This window comes from Colletotrichum abscissum, assembly GCF_030869225.1.
Source record: "Colletotrichum abscissum strain IMI 504890 chromosome Unknown Scaffold_7.1, whole genome shotgun sequence".
Classification (NCBI taxonomy): domain Eukaryota; kingdom Fungi; phylum Ascomycota; class Sordariomycetes; order Glomerellales; family Glomerellaceae; genus Colletotrichum; species Colletotrichum abscissum.
This window is the reverse complement of record NW_026850514.1, coordinates 974,720-990,747: the sequence shown is the minus strand read 5'-3', so window position 1 is coordinate 990,747 and position 16,028 is coordinate 974,720. Positions and strand designations below refer to the sequence as shown.

Below are 16,028 nucleotides of genomic sequence, written 5' to 3'. Positions count from 1 at the left end.
TTTTATTCCCTTGACATATCGAAATATTGTTTCCACTTTTAGACAGCAAATATCATGGAAGCTGGGCCGGCGCTGGAGGCTTTGAGGAACCTGGTTGAGGCGTTCGTGGGGCGTTGTAGTACTTCTTCATTGATGGATCTCGTGTGGCTTCGCGATACAGCCGCAAGGAAAGCTGGCAGATCGACCCAATTGAAACTGCTGATCCCCGCACAAGCTGAGGAGCTTCGATCCACTGTGACTGGCTGAGCCACAGACAGCGTCCGTGTGTGCCATGACGTTCGTTGAAACGCTGTTCCTGGTTCTCCCCCATCCTCTTCAATCTCGATTCTTCTTCCGACTTTGGCAAGCGTATCAATTGTGAAAACGAGTAAACCAATCTCTTCGGACATTTCGAGCAAATTTGAATCAATCATGGCGCCGAACCAAGGCCTTGTGCATCCGACTGAGTACGACATCAAGGACAGCAATGTCGAGCTCATTGGCACGGACATTGACCACCAAGTGAAGTACAACTCTGCTGCTACCGAGCCAGCTTGGAATGAAGGCGAAGTTGGCCAAGCCGCTGGGCTTCATGTCTGGCGAATTGAGGAGTTCGAGGTCAAGCCATGGCCTAAGGAGAAGTATGGTCAGTTTATGGATGGCGACAGCTACATCGTCCTCAACTCGTACAAGGTTGGGAGCAAAGATGACGCCGAGAAGCTTGGGCATGACATCTTCTTCTGGCTCGGTGCCCACACATCGCAGGACGAGGCCGGTACCGCTGCGTATAAGACGGTCGAGCTCGATGAGTTTCTGCACGGGGCCGCGACGCAGCATCGTGAGCTACAGTCGGCGCCGTCTGATGAGTTCCTAGAGCTCTTCCCTCGCATCCAAATTCGCTCTGGAGGGGTAAGATCTGGCTTCCGTCATGTCGAAGACGAGGAGCCCAAGGAGGAGATTCTCACTCTGTTGCGCATCTTCAAGAACCCGTCAGTCGGTGCCAACGGCGTTGTTGTACACGAAGTCGAGCCAACGTGGAAAAGCTTGGATGAGGACGACGTGTTCGTGCTCGACACAGGCGACAAGATTTGGCAGTGGCAGGGCAAGAGCTGCAGCCCGATGGAGAAGGCCAAGGCTGCTCAGGTTGTCAACGACATGACACTGGCAAAGCACATCGACGTCGAGGTTCTGGCCCAAGAAGAATCGAGATCTCGCGTTATCGTCACCCTTCTCGGAGGCGACGATGATACGCCTCAGTCTGGCCTCCACTGTCCCAGACCAGTTCGATCAGCATCCAAGGCACACGCCGGCGAGCGACCTCAGAAGCTTTTTCGCCTCAGCGATGCTTCCGGGGAGCTCAGATTCAACCTCGTCAAGGATGGCAGCAAGGCTGCTCTCTCGGACTTTGAAGAGCAAGACGTGTTCCTCTTGGATGACGCGGGCCGAGCCGTTTGGGTGTGGGAAGGACAGGGTGCAAGCCGGGGAGAGAAGGCCAACTGGCTCAGAGTTGCCCAGGCGTATGTTCGCCAATTGCAGGGGGGCTCTGAGGCCGATGAGGCTCATCTCACACCTGTCGCCAAGGTGACTCAGGGCAACGAGAGCAGGGCGTTCTTGAAGGCCGTGGCAGTTTGATGGGTACTGCATCGCATGAATACGAAAAGGAAGGGCTCGTGGGTCTCTGGCTAGCCGCTAGGTTCAGGATGTAGATGATCTCGAATAAGGGTCTTCCGTTGATCGTGTACTGTCCAGCCAATTGAAGTGGCCATTACCTCGGGTATACTCTGGTGATTCTTCTGCGAACATGTGATGTTGATGCTGGAACGAACAAGACCAATTGTCTACAAGAGATGGGCAATGACAATTGATGCAATGTGCAGTTTGAACAGAGGTGTCGTCAACGGAGATGGGATTGGAGGGGCAGCGGAGGACGGAGCTTGTGATCCGGGAAAGGCCAGGCAAGGCAGGAAGTCACGCGTCGTCGTGCCTGCTTCCAAGCCTGACATGTGCCTGCCTCGTTCCTGCCAGATAGAGGGCGATCGGCCATCGTCAGCAGGAACACCACAAACAGCAAGCGCTAACGCAGCTCCAGGCAGGAACAAGATGGAAAATGCATTTTTTTCCAGCTTCCATGGCACCGACACCTCCAGGCACTCTCCTTCCCCCCGTTTAATGCCGGCAGAGCCTGCTCTTTCCCATGCACTTGGAGCGGCAGTCGTCTTTCCTTGGCAGGGGATCCTGAGATGAGCTGCGATCCAGTGCTACTTGGATGGGCCTGATGATGGTTTTTGTCGTCCATGCCAGTAAGCTAGCGATTATGAGTACTAGCAGGCTAACATCGGTAGAAAGACGCCACGAGTACTTTGATATGGAACACGTAGACGGCTGACGGGGATAGTCACATGCGGTAGCTGTAGCAGAATTGGAAGAATAAACGAATACTCAATTACAGAAGCAGACCAAAGTCGTCCGACTATGGAATCTATGGTATCTTTCCCTTCCCATGAACGCCTCTCGACTATTATCCGCCCGCGATTAGTTCTCCGTCATTTCGGCGTCTTTTCTGTAGCCACGGGCGGTCAACGCCAACGCGACGAAGAATGGACTCTGACCCTGCCGTACCACATCCACCCTCTGCCAGTCACACACGTTTTCCGTTCCGCCTTGCGTTTCCCATATGCCCGACGAGGTCAATCGTCTTACTTTCCGCCGTACTGGCTCATAATTCTTGCGATATTCTCCGCGGCTCTAGCCTGATGGCGCGCCTCACTGGCCGCAACGTCCTCGCTTCGGAATGCGGCGCCATACGCGGTAGGTTCGTCGGACGCTGGTTGGTTCTGGTACATCGAAGTTCGTCGTTGGGCGAGCTCTTTCTTAGATTCCTTTGACGAGTGCTTGTGTGATCCCTTCGAGGAGGAATGGCTAGAACCCGTTGGATTAGTACATCAGCCTGACGCGCATCTTCTCCCATCACACCCATCGCCCGGGGCCGGATCATGTACCCGCTGTAAGCTGACTGTCCAGAATGCGCCATGTTTGCCTGTGGGAAGGATGGGCAGTGTGCGCAAAGTTGTGGGCGTAAATCGTGAATGACTGATCTTCAAAGAATCAGGTAGCTAGCTGTTCGTGAGGTTCCGAATCTGACCGTTGGTGTGTGAAGTGTGCAGGTTCCTCAGGATCCAACTTGGCAGGTTTAAATACGGCCAGCGTGCAGAGCGCGCGAACCATTGCTTTCCAAATTCGAGGTTTGAAGGAGACATAATACACTTCCGACCCTTGCATGGCTGAGCTTGGCCTAGGGGAACAGCGAGTGTCTTTGCAATGTGTTGCGTCAGGTGGAATGCGGCCGTTCAACGAACAGAAGGCTCAAACGGCTACCCGACACCAAAGTCGATGGAGTCGGCTCAATTACAATGCCGCAGTATGGGCAGTAACGTTGAGGGACGGCGTGCCATTCGAATCGAGGGAGCAGGTCTCCGGCAGGGGGGCGAGGTTGCCGAAGGATTCAATCCTGTGGTCCAATCGTTGTCTTGTTCCTGTTAGTCCTTTTCAGCCTGGTAAGGCGTCCCAGTCTGTTCCGCCCCCACCCCAAGCACACAATGGGCCCCACAGGTTGAATGTTCTCAAGCAGTGTGCCGGTGTTCCTGAAAAGACAGTGAAGTCGGAATTGAGTCGTTGTGGTTCCGATGAGTTGCAGCTCATACATCGTGCTGTCTGTGAAGTAAGTAGATAGCAGTGGTTTTGATAGCATCCTCAACCTCAAGCACGGATGCTCAAGCCCTCTGGTGCGATGAGCGTGAGCACTGAATGCTTTCCAAGAGGTTTGGTAATGTCAGGTAACTGACATGAGGTGTATCTTTCGCTTGAAAGAACCATCAACATTGGTCGCCCAAGCCGCGTGTACACCTTTGAAGATCTTTCGCATTGTAAGTTGTCTGCAACGAAGCTGGAGCATTGCCAAGGCCGGTCCAGACCAAGTTGATCGTAACTTGCAATGACGAAATCCGTTCGTCCGGCTAAATCAGCCAGATAGGAGACTGATGCGCAAAACGAAAGGCCATCGAGTGTGCTGGACTTGACTTCAAGCTCTTCGATCTCTCAGGCGTCCCACTGGACGACCGAAAGTCCCGTGCATGAGCCTGTAAGTCGCAGGTATGCGGGATGAAAGATGCTTCCTATTCGAGATTAATCACTGATTACGGTTATTGGCTGTGATGTGAACGAAGACCTGCCAACTTTGGCGAGAGGGCGTTGGGACTGTGTGACTTGAGAGGGATTGGGAGGGGAGGCTCCTGAGGTGAGCTCATGCAGATGGAAGTGGAAAAAGCTCCACGGGCAGTGCAGATTGGATGGAAGCGCTATCCAATGCGATGAGCCGACTCTCGATGATGTGGCGCATAAATCTGCCTTGCCGAGAGTGAATGAGATCCAATCGTCGATGATGTGGTGATGAGAAAGATGTGTTGAGAAAAGGGGGGCGCTTCCAGGTTCCAGATGATGCAACGTGACGCAGGCAAGAGGCCTCCGCGCGGGGCTTGCAGCTGGTCGCCAGCCGCCTCGTTTGCTGCCTCACGGTGCCTTGTTCAAGGCATCCATAGTTCGCAATCTGAGAAAGGCGTCCGAATTGCCTCGTTCGAAGAAAGTCGTCCGCCGATGGGTCGCCCAAAACATTGGTCGCCTCGCGATTTCGGTGGCTGCCTGGCCATGTGTTGCCGGATGCTCTCAGGTGGTCTTGCTGAACCGGAAATATCGAGCTTGACGAAGCGAGAAGATTGTGGTGAAAGTCGTAAAACTGTTCGAAGACCAGTTTGACCAGAATCGGCAGGAAATCTGTTTGTAGGTCTTGTCCAAAGTATGGCGTTCGGTAGAATATGGTCGATATGGCGAATTGGAATTGGGGGCCGAAAGAGTTCATTCGGAGCGCAAATCGAGAGGGAGGGGGACGGGAATGGGCAGACGTATATGTAGGGCTGACCCAAAAGCATGGAGTGATGCCAAAGACGAGAGAATCCAGGTTGCCGGGAAAGAAGTCCTAGAGCAAGATTCCGTAGACGTGGGATGGGATTCTCGAGGACTTAAATGAAGATGGCATCAGGACTTTACGTCTCATCAGCGCGAGAGTTCACATCCGGTTGGCTACGGCGGCGCGCAGGTATCCCTGGTGTGATGTGCTCCGCCACAACGGCCATTTCTATTGGCTCAAGTACGGGAATGCTCCAGGCAGCAGGGCTTTCCCTTTCAAAACCGTCCAATGAAGGCACGAAGCGTCCCCTCAGCCCTATACACTTGTCGCACACCAACCAATCAGTCAGCGAGTGATACCCTGGCCCGCGAGCACTGAGGTTTGAGCACCTCTCTCTCCCGTTACCTCTGCAACTCTACATGACAATGTGGCTGGCTGCATTTACCCCATTGATTGCACCTGGTAAATTCGCTGGCACGGTATAGCTTGATATAAGGCAAGGCAAGGTAAGTCGAAGCAAGGTACCTTGGAAAGTACGACCGAGCAGCAGTCCGGCTCCCCGATAACCATGCCGAGATCTTTGGGGGCCACGCTTTGCCTGAAAGGGCATGGATAAACAGGTACTCGAAGGGAAGATATACATCTGACTGTCATGAGCGGGGTGTTTATGAGATTATAGAAGATCGAAAAAACAAGCCATTGTCTTCTTTGGTCGAGTAAGGTCTTGAAAGTGTCATGTTGATCAAAGTGCTTGTAGAAGCCCGGTGGTGGCCGACGCCCCATAATAATATCGGCCCCACTCAAGTGCCGAAAGTGGATTGCCCGCGCCGGCCTCGCGAACTGCAGTAAGACGGTAGGCACCTGACTGTGTTCTTCAGGTCCGGTTGCCCCCAAGCTTACATAAGATCAGACACTGAAGGCACCTGAGGTGCCTTATGCTAAGGTTCCCAAGGGATTCTAGGCACAACAATCAAGAGCAACCTAAGCCTGCAGTGTTCCCTCCTGAAGCTTTCCCCTTGATACGCGTGTGTCCTTGGGTTCACCCTTCTAAGCGTCTCGAGCTCTACATCTGACATCACCTTTCAGGGAAAACACATGGGCGCTTAGGCATTTATTCTTTTATCAGCGCGTAAGGTAGCTGGAGTAGACAATCTTAACGTGAATCTATCCGCCTTTTCAAACTAGCAAGTTACAGCATAGCCAAACAAACGTAAGGCGATGAGAATGCAGAAGTCAAAGTTAGAGCTCCCGGTGTTGGGGAGTCGCTACTCATCTACCAACCACTCATCTTGTGGTGGTCTAAACCTGTAGTCTAGCACCTAAAGCTACTGTCCGTCCCCTACACCTTTTTCACGCCCTGATGAACGCCTTGTTTACATATGCCCCAATATACGACTGATCGGAATGCGACGCGACGCTGAACCTTCGATCTCCTTCACATCTGGACCAATGATGCTATGTACTGCAATTATTCCCCATACAGATACCGGTAGCCGACCTCAGGATACCAGTATCGCGAGCTTTTCGTCCCGTCTCTGGAAACAATGAAACCACAGCGTCTGTTAGGAAGAGCTGCCATCAAATCGACCAGTAAACTTGGCCAAATCCACAGCAATCCTGCCCCTATGTTGCGCGGCGGTGGCGCTCATATCGGTGTTCTGGTATGCGACGCGATAGATGTTGCTATCTTCAGAAGGCGTCTGATTCTGATACGCATTCAGCTGTTGGCTAGGGAGGCTTCTCTGCGACGCTGCTGTTGAATGCGTGTGTGCCGATTTGCGCTCGGAACCGCTGCAGTGAGCCGATCAGTAAAACGTATGTTTAGATATCACAAGCGATGCAAAAAGCTTAAAACACGACAAGCATGAGAATTGACAGCTTTACCTGTGGCAGACTGATTTCCCGGCGTTCGAATCCATCTTGATCGCAAGCTGATACTCGCTTTATGGCAGTTGCCATATTGGTAAATTATGTCTGCTAGAAGCTGACTGAGTCGCTGAACACCGAGAGCGTAGTCCTTGCTTCGCAAACATTGAAAGAAGAGCTTTCTTTGGCCACCAAAAGTTTCCCTCATTAAATACTAATTTGAATCTCCGAACAACGACGAATGGGAAACTATCGGTCAGGAAACGCAGTGGTCCTGGTCACATCCCGATTCCCGTCTCGTTAAGACGACCAAATGCTGCGCGGGCTCCAGACGAAAGCCAGATGAATCGACAACCCCTCAAAAAGGTGCAATCCCTCATGCGTTCCAGACTACATTTGCGGGGCAGATGCCTTCGAACTCGGGCGTAGCGGGGTTCGGCCGCCTAAGGGGACTAGTCGAGTGGTTGTGTCTAATCATGAGCCGGAGTCGTTTCGCAACGGTGGATGATGAACGCGTCCCAGCTCCACGCCCCGTCCGGGGAACACCATGCATGCGTGCATGGTAATGATGGTCACTAGCGTGGTGTGTAAAGTGAGAGCTCAAAACATAATCGACCTGATGAAGCCTAGGGCTAGCTTCAGAGCGTAGCCTGCTCGGTGCTGTGATATCAACTATTAGCCCATAGTACAAACATCCAGCCTTGAGCGCGGGAATATCTGAAGAATCGAAGATGATTTAGTTGAGGTTATTCTGCACCATGAGTTGCCACCGGGGTTATTTTTTGATGTTGGAAGCTGAGTGGTATGTAAGGTAGCCGGCAGCCATCTAGGAGCACCGAAGGGCAGCGCTGAAGGATAGCCTGCCTGCCAGTGTTCCAGTTCTTGAAGATGGATACCCTAGGCAGGCATTCGTACAAAAAGAAAGGTCACAGTCCAAGCTATGTCCTGGTCAGTGGACATCGTTTGGACAGACATAGCATATCTTGACGGCGCGTGGAGGAGCGGTCATACAGCCCGGAGCCGAGACAACATGGAGGGTTGACTTCAACCACGCCCCCACCATCCAGAAGGAAAGCGATAAACCTCCTTCCGGTTCAGTCAATTTCCTTCTAGCGGACTGGAAGAGAAGTGGCCTCAGTGATGCGGCAGGCTGGGGCAGCATGTTGTTGCGGCAGCGCAGCTGGCTATGAACGAGCAAATCCGCCGCCTCCGATCAACTTTGATCGGGCAGCAAGGAGAAACAAAAGAAGAGACTGCAATGAAAGGGTGGGTAGGGCGTGGTCTCAAGCCCCTCGACTGTGGCCCTTGGCAGTGAGGTCTTGCGTTGTCATATCTGCGAGTTGCTTCATGCCGTTGGCATTCCGGATAGCGCCCGCAACCAGACGCATCCGATGGCCTACGTGGCCCAATTATGCCTTGCTCCAACGCCGGTGGAGATGATAGATGCTTCGGCTCGATGCAGAGTGCTGCTCGTTTCATCACATCCCCTCACTTTCTTGCTTCGCTCTCCTATTCAGGGCCCGTATCGTGATGCCTTGTGATGTTGTTCGCTTAGGCACCAGTGATCCGATAGAGCCTGACAGAGTGTTTCGGTTGCCTTGATGGTTTGCTCAGGGCCGCAAAATATCAGCTACGGTCAGGTGAATTCAACCGACCTTCGTCTGGGTTTGTGTCGTCCTCGGAAGTGTTGTCCTCGTTCGTTTGTGGTCGACCTTACTCAGCCGATTGACTAAGCTCGCTTGTGTAACCTGCTCCCAAGGGGTTCTGACTTTGTCTTCTCCGAACACATGCTCGGAGGCCTGGTGATTGTGCCTCGTTCTTAGATGGCAGTTCGTTCAACGAATCGACGAAGGAAGGATGCTGCGGATGGAGGATGGGGCCAAGTATGGTTTAGTGTAAAAGCAAATGTGAAATGAGGGACTACAAGAAGCTGGGGGTTCTCTTGATAAATATCCGTTCGACGGTGGCTTTGAACTGGGCATTGCGCCTTTTTACACCAAGGGATCTTGCTCCCATTAAGTATGCGAAGAAGCCATCGTCGGATGTGGGGTATGTTGTGCCTTTCTGTGTACGGAGTAACTTGCATGTAATTTCCTGACTTTGGCATGTTTCAGTGACAGTATCCGTACGACTCGAGGCACAGTAGGAAGCCCCGAATGCTATGTCCAATTGGGTCCAGCCACGATCTCGGTATCGATCAGACTGGCAACGCAAAAGATAACACAGTTTGTGCACTGTTTCTTTCCCAATCCATCCTTCGACATGATTCTCCTGCCGAGACAGAAGGACTATCCTCGTCCAATGAAATCCAAGATACGACATATATCGGAAGCGCCATGGAATCACACATAGACATGTTGATGCAGCGTGGCCTTTTGGTCGAAAAGAGTTGCATGCAAGGCGTCAGATTAGTCGCGCAGTTGAATCCATCTTTTTCCCGTCTAAGGATCTAAATATGTATGTACATCTCAAAACGGAACCATCACAGCTATGACACAATCCACGATGTACTTATTTTGCTATTGGCGCGTGCTCCTGCTCCCTCACCTGGGGATCCAACAGGCAGGCGAGGCAACTGAATTGGTTTCTAAGTTCACAGGTCACCTCGACTGCGAGATTATCCAGGCCTCATGATACGCGAACGCACTAACGTCAGCACCCTAAGTCGCATGTCGATGACATGAAGGACCAAGCCAGTCAGCAGCTGGGCAGACTCAGCGACTTCCGAACGAAGGCAGTGTTGCTGCCGGTACCACAGGATTCGACGAGATTGGGAGATAAACGTCCTTGAAAGAGAGGAGGGTGATCCTTTCATCGGACATTATCATGGAGTCAAAGGTCATCAGAAACATTTGATTTAGTGCCTTATGCCACCTTCACTCAAGACGATCTTGAGAGCCGTGATACATCCCATTCTAAGTCCAAGTGATGCCTTGCAACTCACACATCCAATCCGAATGCCCAGGCTCATACACATCAGTAGGCCCATATTCACCCCCTTCGGCCGCGTCCATGTTGCAAACATTGACGTTAAAGTTACACAACTGCACCGGTTCCAATCCCACACCCTTCTCCGACACAGTCTCCCAAGGGTTCGTAAGCTGCTCATAATCATGCTTATCAAAGCAGTCCGCAGGCCCCTTCAAGATCTCCTCCTTGGTAAGCCCATACGTCTGGATGAGCTTCTCTGCTAGCCGGTGTTCGGGCACATCATCATCGCTATCGCGCCTCTGGAATCGCCACTCAGTCCACTTGCTATTCGCCTCCTGCCTGCATAGGATAGCGGCAGACGAGTCATCGCACGCTGTCTTGTTGAAAGTGCGGATAATGTACACGTTCTGCGCCTGCATCAGCAGCGCCATGGCGTTCACGCTGACAGTCTTGTACATCCACGTGTCGAAATCATCCTGCGTGATGTTCGTCTGGCGGGAGAGGAAGCCGCCGCCGCTCAAGACCTTGTTGATACCCCACGTCGGATCGTCAATGGGCGCGTCAATGACCTTTTTCGCGTACGTTCCGATCGCCTGCTTGTACTCGTCGACTTTGCCGCCCATCTGGCTCGACAGGTCACTCCATCGCAGAAACTGGCCGCCTGCGCTGGGCGCGAGCATCATGCCGCCCGCAATGATGTTGCCTCCCTGGACTGTGCTAGCGATGCTGCCCGCGGTGGCGCCGAGGGCTGCTGTGGTTGGGAAAGCGTTGAGGATTCCGTTGACCCATGCCAGGAACTGCTTCATGGGAGTTACGTTGTCCTTCTTTGCCGGCCATAGGTCGTTGACTACCTTTGCGAGCTTCAGGCTTAGGATGGTGGCGGCGTAGGTTACGGCGAGGTTGAGGTTGTTGACGTAGTTATTCCAGCCTTGGATACCCATCAAGGCGTACCTTGCGTAACTCGTTAGTACAGAGAAGAGTGATGGGATAGAAGCAGAACACATGGCTTACCACCCAGGTAAAGTGACCGGTGTACACGGTTGACCGGCATTGCACCACAGGTTGACCCCGCAAAAGAAGTTGGGGGCACCTAAGTATGCTCCTAGAGCTTGCACATTATCGGAAGAGTACTCCGTATAATGTTTCGCGGCGTTAGCGAGGAAGTTGTCCACGCCCTCTTTCTTCCATGTATCGCTCGAGAGTTGGCTAGGCACGCAGTTTGCACGCGGGCTCACGACTGAGAGCAAGTCGGAGCCAGGACTAGACGGCGCCGCGTCCACATAGACACTCAAATACCCAGCGCATAACGCCAGTAAAGATCGGACGTGCATGAGAGGCTACTATATCTCGAGAATGAACTGCCAGCAGTTACTCTTGGTAAGACTGAGACAAAGGCTAGGGGTGCCTGGAGGTCGGCGCAGAGCAGCTGGTCAATATACACTGAAAGACAAGAAATATGATGATGGGCAGTGAGGATCATCGAGGCGAGTTCCCGGTGTTCAAGTGAGACATATAAGCATCTTGAAGTCGAAACAGTCAGTCTCAATGTTTGCCAAGCAAGCTGTTTCCTGGACCGTGCTGTCTGTCGTCAAAATTGGCAAGCATCATTGCGTGATAAGGTGCAATCGAGCAAGGACCTCCTTCATCTAATTAGACTTTGTTACGATACCATTGATGATGATTGACTTCAACACGAATCGGATATCAGGTCAAAAACTGGTAAGATAAAGACACTTTTGCGTGGTTAATGAGAGTCGGTCAATGTTGTGATAGATAAAGTTCCCACTAAGCTTGGATCACTATGGGTCAGGCTCGGCGTTGCCGCTTGGTTCATGTTTCCCCATTCGAGGATCTTCTGGGCAGTATTAGTGTAGATCCCTCTTTCAAGGTTTGCAGGAAGTCTTCCAGGAATAATATAAAGAAATTGATAGGACTGTAAGCAACTCATTCAACCACTTGGCTCCGCTATGGCGATAGCCACTGAGTACACAATTGGCTCTTTGGTATAGTCGAGCATCTAGTCGTTCTATTACTCGCAGATACCTATATCTCTAAGCGACTGAGATGTGATTATAGAATCAAGACATTATATTTCAACTCGATAACGTTGCCATTTTCTAGACAGCGTATTACAACAACAAAAAGACATTCAACGCATACGCAATCGACATTGAAGCCAACGACTCGACGCAACCAGCGCCTCTCTCTCTTCCCTCTCTTCCCTCCATCTTCACAGAACCCAAACCCATCGCAAACCCACCATGAAGTTCTCCATACCCCTCCTCCTCGCCGCCTTCGCCACACAAGCCCTCGGCGACAGACACCACTTCTGCTGGTGCGGAAGCGACCAAGTCCCCAAATCAGACCCCTGCCTGACACAAGCCGCCTGCGCCAAATACCCGCAAGACAAGTTCTTCGGCGTCAAGGGCGGCGACCCGTCCGCGCCGACGATATCGAAATGGAGCGAGAAGAAGGCAAAGTGCTACAGCACGCGCGCGTGGCCCGTGATCCCGCATCCATTTCTCGGCGGGAACGAGTTTGAGGATGCGTGCTTTGCCGCCGCGGCGGATCAGGCTGTTGTCGATGCGTGTGGCGTTTCGCCTGGGAGCAGGACGGGTGTGAAGTCGTATTGCTCTGAGCCTTTTGACTGAGGGAATATTTGCTGGGTTTGGTGCGTGAGCTGTCTTCTTGAAGTCTCAACTGTTGAGGAAGTCTTGGGCGATCTACGTGAGTGGATGTTGACACTTGCTAACTTTTACCAATACCAGTCCTCCGCGAGTCTACTAGCGAGATTTGAATAACAGGGTCGAGCGCCTCGATGCTTTGGCGTTAATCGGATTCAAGAGAGAAATGTATTGATAGAACTGGAAATTAAGTATAGATCTCTTGTGTTAATCATGGCTTGCATTGAGTCCAAGTCTTTTAGATATAGCCTTGACAATCCTACAAAATTGAACAATGGAAATGCGATTATCTGCCCGATTATGAGAAGTCAATCATCGGCAGGGACCAAGGTCTCAACTGTCCGCCAACAAGAAACGCGTTCGATAGACGCGTCTATGGAGAGTCAGTTCGACTGGCACCTTGGGGAGAGAGCCTCAATTCAACTATTGCCCTCATCATCAAGTCACAAAGCTGATGCTGCCGCATCGAAAGGTGAAGCTTCGCGGGCCAGCGGGCCCCAGCTGCGAGCTACACGTCACCACTCCGCCAATCAAGCCCCGGCCCACACCCCCTACTCCATCTCCCTTTATAAGTCGCCAATTTTCTCTGACATTTTGCCTTCGGGCATTTGGTCAATTTGAAACGATACAGAGAAGATGTAAGCACCATCCCTGCACCCCCGAGTTCGAGTCTGGAAACAGTTACTAACTTTCTACACAGTAGCATGGCCCCTGCACTAAGGATGACACGCTCAATCAAAGAGAAGCTACCAATTTTTTTCTCGATTCTTCAAAATCGACAGTTCGATTGAGCGTCTTCTCTTTCACGAAGAGAAAGCGCGACGGTTCCCATTGCTCACCTCAACGCAGGTCTATCTGGCCAAGTCCTTGGGGTCGCATGAGATGAGATTCTTCATTCACATCTCAGATGAGTAGTTGTTCACAGTACGCTACAAGGTTGCGCCGGACATGACCGGCCTGGACTGGCCAAGTAAGTCTTCTTTGGGCGCGCGCTTGCACCAGTGGTTCTCATCATCTTGATATTTTCGGACAGCATTAGTAACCAGACCGTGTCACTTTCGATGCGTAATAATCCCACACTTGCACTCAACAGGTAACACTGCGCGTCAAGATTTTCTCGTTGCATTAAATCGAAAGTAAACAACATTACAAATACTGTGAGGGCTGTCCGTTTTCCCGCCGCCCGTACTATGTAGTGGGAAAGAATATGTCTAGATGTGCTCAACGACAGGATATCTAATGGTCTATAAGGAGCGTGGGTTGTGTCATTAAGTCGTAAAGCGGAGAGATGTGCAAATGAAATCCTCAAGATCCGTCGTGCGTGATAAGTACTAAATCATTCTCATGCCTGGGGCGCGGCAGTGCGCTTGGGCATTTCCATGTCCACCCCGCGGAAGCGCATGCCACGCTTCTTCTTGGACGAGGTGGTGCTGGTGCTAGTCGACGAAGTCTTCTTCTTCTTGTCATCGTCATCAGACTTGCTGGTGGTCGTGGCCTTGGAGGTGATGGTCGAGCTGGCAGGAGTGGTAGCGGGAGAAGTGACCACGGGGCTCGTGGTGGTGCTCACGACCAGAGTCGAGGGCGTCGAGCTGGGGGTCGAGCTTGGGGACGGCACATTGGTCTTGGTGGCCCAGTAAGCGTCCAGACGGCTCTCGACCTCTTGCTCGTTATTGTAGGGCTGGAGCTTGGCCATGTACTCGACCCGGGACTTGATCGCGTCCCAGCTAGATGCAGCAGAGTTCTCATTCTTGGAGCGCCACTCCAACTGCATGGGGTCGGCGAAGGCTTCCTCGTCGTAGCCAAGGTCCTCGAGCTTGGTGACGTTGAAAGCAGCCATCATCTCATGGTCCTCGTGGATGAGGTTGTGGCAGTGGAACATGTACACACCGGGCCAGGGGGCGTAGTGAGCCTCGACGGTCACAGTCTCACCAGGTCCAACCCAGACGACATCCTTGAGACCCTGAGACTCGTACGGGAAAACCGTGTTGCTACGGCCGTTGACGCGCTTGATGACGCGGAAATCGACGAGGTGGATGTGGATTGGGTGGCTCCAGCCGCCGGAGCTGTTCTCGAGCTCCCAAACCTCAACAGTACCCCGTTTAGGCTTGGCAAGGACGCGGTTGTTCACATCAGCAAAGATGACACCGTTGATACGCCAGTCGCTGCCGGTGCGGTGGAACAGGAAGTGCTGATCAACGCCGGTCTTGTCCTTGGGGAACGGCACGGCCCGGAGGGAGGAGGGGACTTCGGACTTGTCATTGACCGATTCGTCGCTGACTACAAAGCGCATAACCTTATCGGTGTGCAGATAGTCCACATCCGCGGCGAAGCCCCTGGTGTTGCGCATGGTGACATTCTCGCCCTTATACTTGGAGAAGTCAATGACAATCTCGTAGCGCTCGGCCATGGAGATGTAGAGATCCTTGACCTTCTGGGGTCCCGTCAAGAGGCCGGCATCGGAGGAGATGACTTCGAATTCGACTCTGTTGGCCTTGAGATCTTCGAGGTAGAGGAAAAATGTACGGGAAATGGCGGCATCGAGAAGACGGAAACGGTACTTGCGGGGTTCGACCTTCAGATACGGCCAAGGCTGTCCGTTGACATGGATAACATCGCCGTATAAGCTAGTCTGTTCGTTGGCAGGCGAGTACAGAGTACCATCGGAATTGTATTGTTTCGCAGAGAGAATCAGAGGAATGTCGTAGACGCCGTAACCGCTGGGGAGGCCAAGAGAGTCTTCAGCAGAATCGTGGAGGATGTATGCGCCAGCCTGGCCAAAGTAGGCATTCTCGGCAGTGTGGTCGATGGCGTGGTCGTGGTACCAGAGAGTGCGGGCGTTCTGGTTATTGGGATAGTAGTAGTCTTTGTACTGGCCAGGGTTGAAGACATCTTCAGCCCAACCATCCCAAGGTGTGCGCTGAGCAAAAAAGGTTAGATGATAATATTTCAAAGGTGGATGGTTCTAAGCCTTACCGAAGGAGAGCCGTGAAGATGAACTGAGCTGGCCATCTTGGCGTGGTTGATGAAGCGAACGACTGCCTCTTCGCCACGCTCCATGAGGAAGGTTGGTCCAGGCGCTATGCCATCATATCCGACCAAGTTTGCAGGCTTGAGGTTGGGGTAAACTTGAGCGGTGAACTCCTTGACCTCAACCTCATAGTACCTGATCTTCTTTCCGGTCACTGGATTGATGATCGCCTGGTTGGGGCTGCTGAAAGTTAGCCGCGAGAGCTCTTCATCAACGAACGGTATAAGCTGCGGATGTGGCTTACTATCGTTCCTCCTTAGGAGGGGGAATTGGTAGAGGAAACTCGTAGAGCCATGTGTATGCGGGACTGTCCCAGTCCTTGGCGAGGGTATCAGAAGCAAGAGCCAAGACAATGGCCAGAGACTGGCGAAGGGTGAGAGAGACCATGGCGGAGATGGAAGATGATATGCAGGGAAATGAGCCAAGAGAAACAGTGCAAGTGACAAGTGCTGGCCAAGACGGGTGGCGACGCCTTTGTAACTGTCAAATGCTTGGAAGGAGATAAGGGCGATGGAGAAGATTTCCGTTCGTAGGGACAGAACTCCAGTATTTATCAACTTTCATCTTCCATCTTGATCAA

General features: G+C 52.3%; 8 protein-coding genes across 8 annotated transcripts; 3 read left to right on the top strand and 5 right to left on the bottom strand.

Moving 5' to 3' along the window:
- Positions 1-411: 411 nt before the first annotated feature.
- Positions 412-1,611, top strand: CABS01_03839 (gelsolin; the record flags this gene model as incomplete). Its single annotated transcript, XM_060537211.1, has 1 exon — positions 412-1,611. The coding sequence occupies one exon, from the start codon at positions 412-414 to the stop codon at positions 1,609-1,611; it is 1,200 nt and encodes a 399-aa protein (XP_060391469.1).
- A 1,064-nt stretch (positions 1,612-2,675) lies between these two features.
- CABS01_03838 (uncharacterized protein) lies at positions 2,676-3,010 on the bottom strand (the record flags this gene model as incomplete). Its single annotated transcript, XM_060537210.1, has 2 exons — positions 2,676-2,898; positions 2,979-3,010. The coding sequence occupies 2 exons, from the start codon at positions 3,008-3,010 to the stop codon at positions 2,676-2,678; spliced, it is 255 nt and encodes an 84-aa protein (XP_060391468.1).
- Positions 3,011-3,316: 306 nt separating this feature from the next.
- CABS01_03837 (uncharacterized protein) lies at positions 3,317-4,141 on the top strand (the record flags this gene model as incomplete). Its single annotated transcript, XM_060537209.1, has 4 exons — positions 3,317-3,697; positions 3,728-3,812; positions 3,847-3,902; positions 4,079-4,141. The coding sequence occupies 4 exons, from the start codon at positions 3,317-3,319 to the stop codon at positions 4,139-4,141; spliced, it is 585 nt and encodes a 194-aa protein (XP_060391467.1).
- Positions 4,142-6,501: 2,360 nt separating this feature from the next.
- CABS01_03836 (uncharacterized protein) lies at positions 6,502-6,858 on the bottom strand (the record flags this gene model as incomplete). Its single annotated transcript, XM_060537208.1, has 2 exons — positions 6,502-6,730; positions 6,824-6,858. 2 exons carry the CDS (start codon positions 6,856-6,858, stop codon positions 6,502-6,504), a joined length of 264 nt encoding a protein of 87 aa, XP_060391466.1.
- A 2,564-nt stretch (positions 6,859-9,422) lies between these two features.
- On the bottom strand, positions 9,423-9,620 carry CABS01_03835 (uncharacterized protein; the record flags this gene model as incomplete). Its single annotated transcript, XM_060537207.1, has 1 exon — positions 9,423-9,620. One exon carries the CDS (start codon positions 9,618-9,620, stop codon positions 9,423-9,425), a length of 198 nt encoding a protein of 65 aa, XP_060391465.1.
- A 100-nt stretch (positions 9,621-9,720) lies between these two features.
- CABS01_03834 (uncharacterized protein) lies at positions 9,721-11,067 on the bottom strand (the record flags this gene model as incomplete). Its single annotated transcript, XM_060537206.1, has 2 exons — positions 9,721-10,687; positions 10,748-11,067. 2 exons carry the CDS (start codon positions 11,065-11,067, stop codon positions 9,721-9,723), a joined length of 1,287 nt encoding a protein of 428 aa, XP_060391464.1.
- Positions 11,068-11,997: 930 nt separating this feature from the next.
- Positions 11,998-12,387, top strand: CABS01_03833 (uncharacterized protein; the record flags this gene model as incomplete). The annotated part of the gene is made up of 1 exon (XM_060537205.1): positions 11,998-12,387. One exon carries the CDS (start codon positions 11,998-12,000, stop codon positions 12,385-12,387), a length of 390 nt encoding a protein of 129 aa, XP_060391463.1.
- Positions 12,388-13,762: 1,375 nt separating this feature from the next.
- CABS01_03832 (bilirubin oxidase) lies at positions 13,763-15,835 on the bottom strand (the record flags this gene model as incomplete). Its single annotated transcript, XM_060537204.1, has 3 exons — positions 13,763-15,337; positions 15,394-15,628; positions 15,693-15,835. The coding sequence occupies 3 exons, from the start codon at positions 15,833-15,835 to the stop codon at positions 13,763-13,765; spliced, it is 1,953 nt and encodes a 650-aa protein (XP_060391462.1).
- Positions 15,836-16,028: the final 193 nt, after the last annotated feature.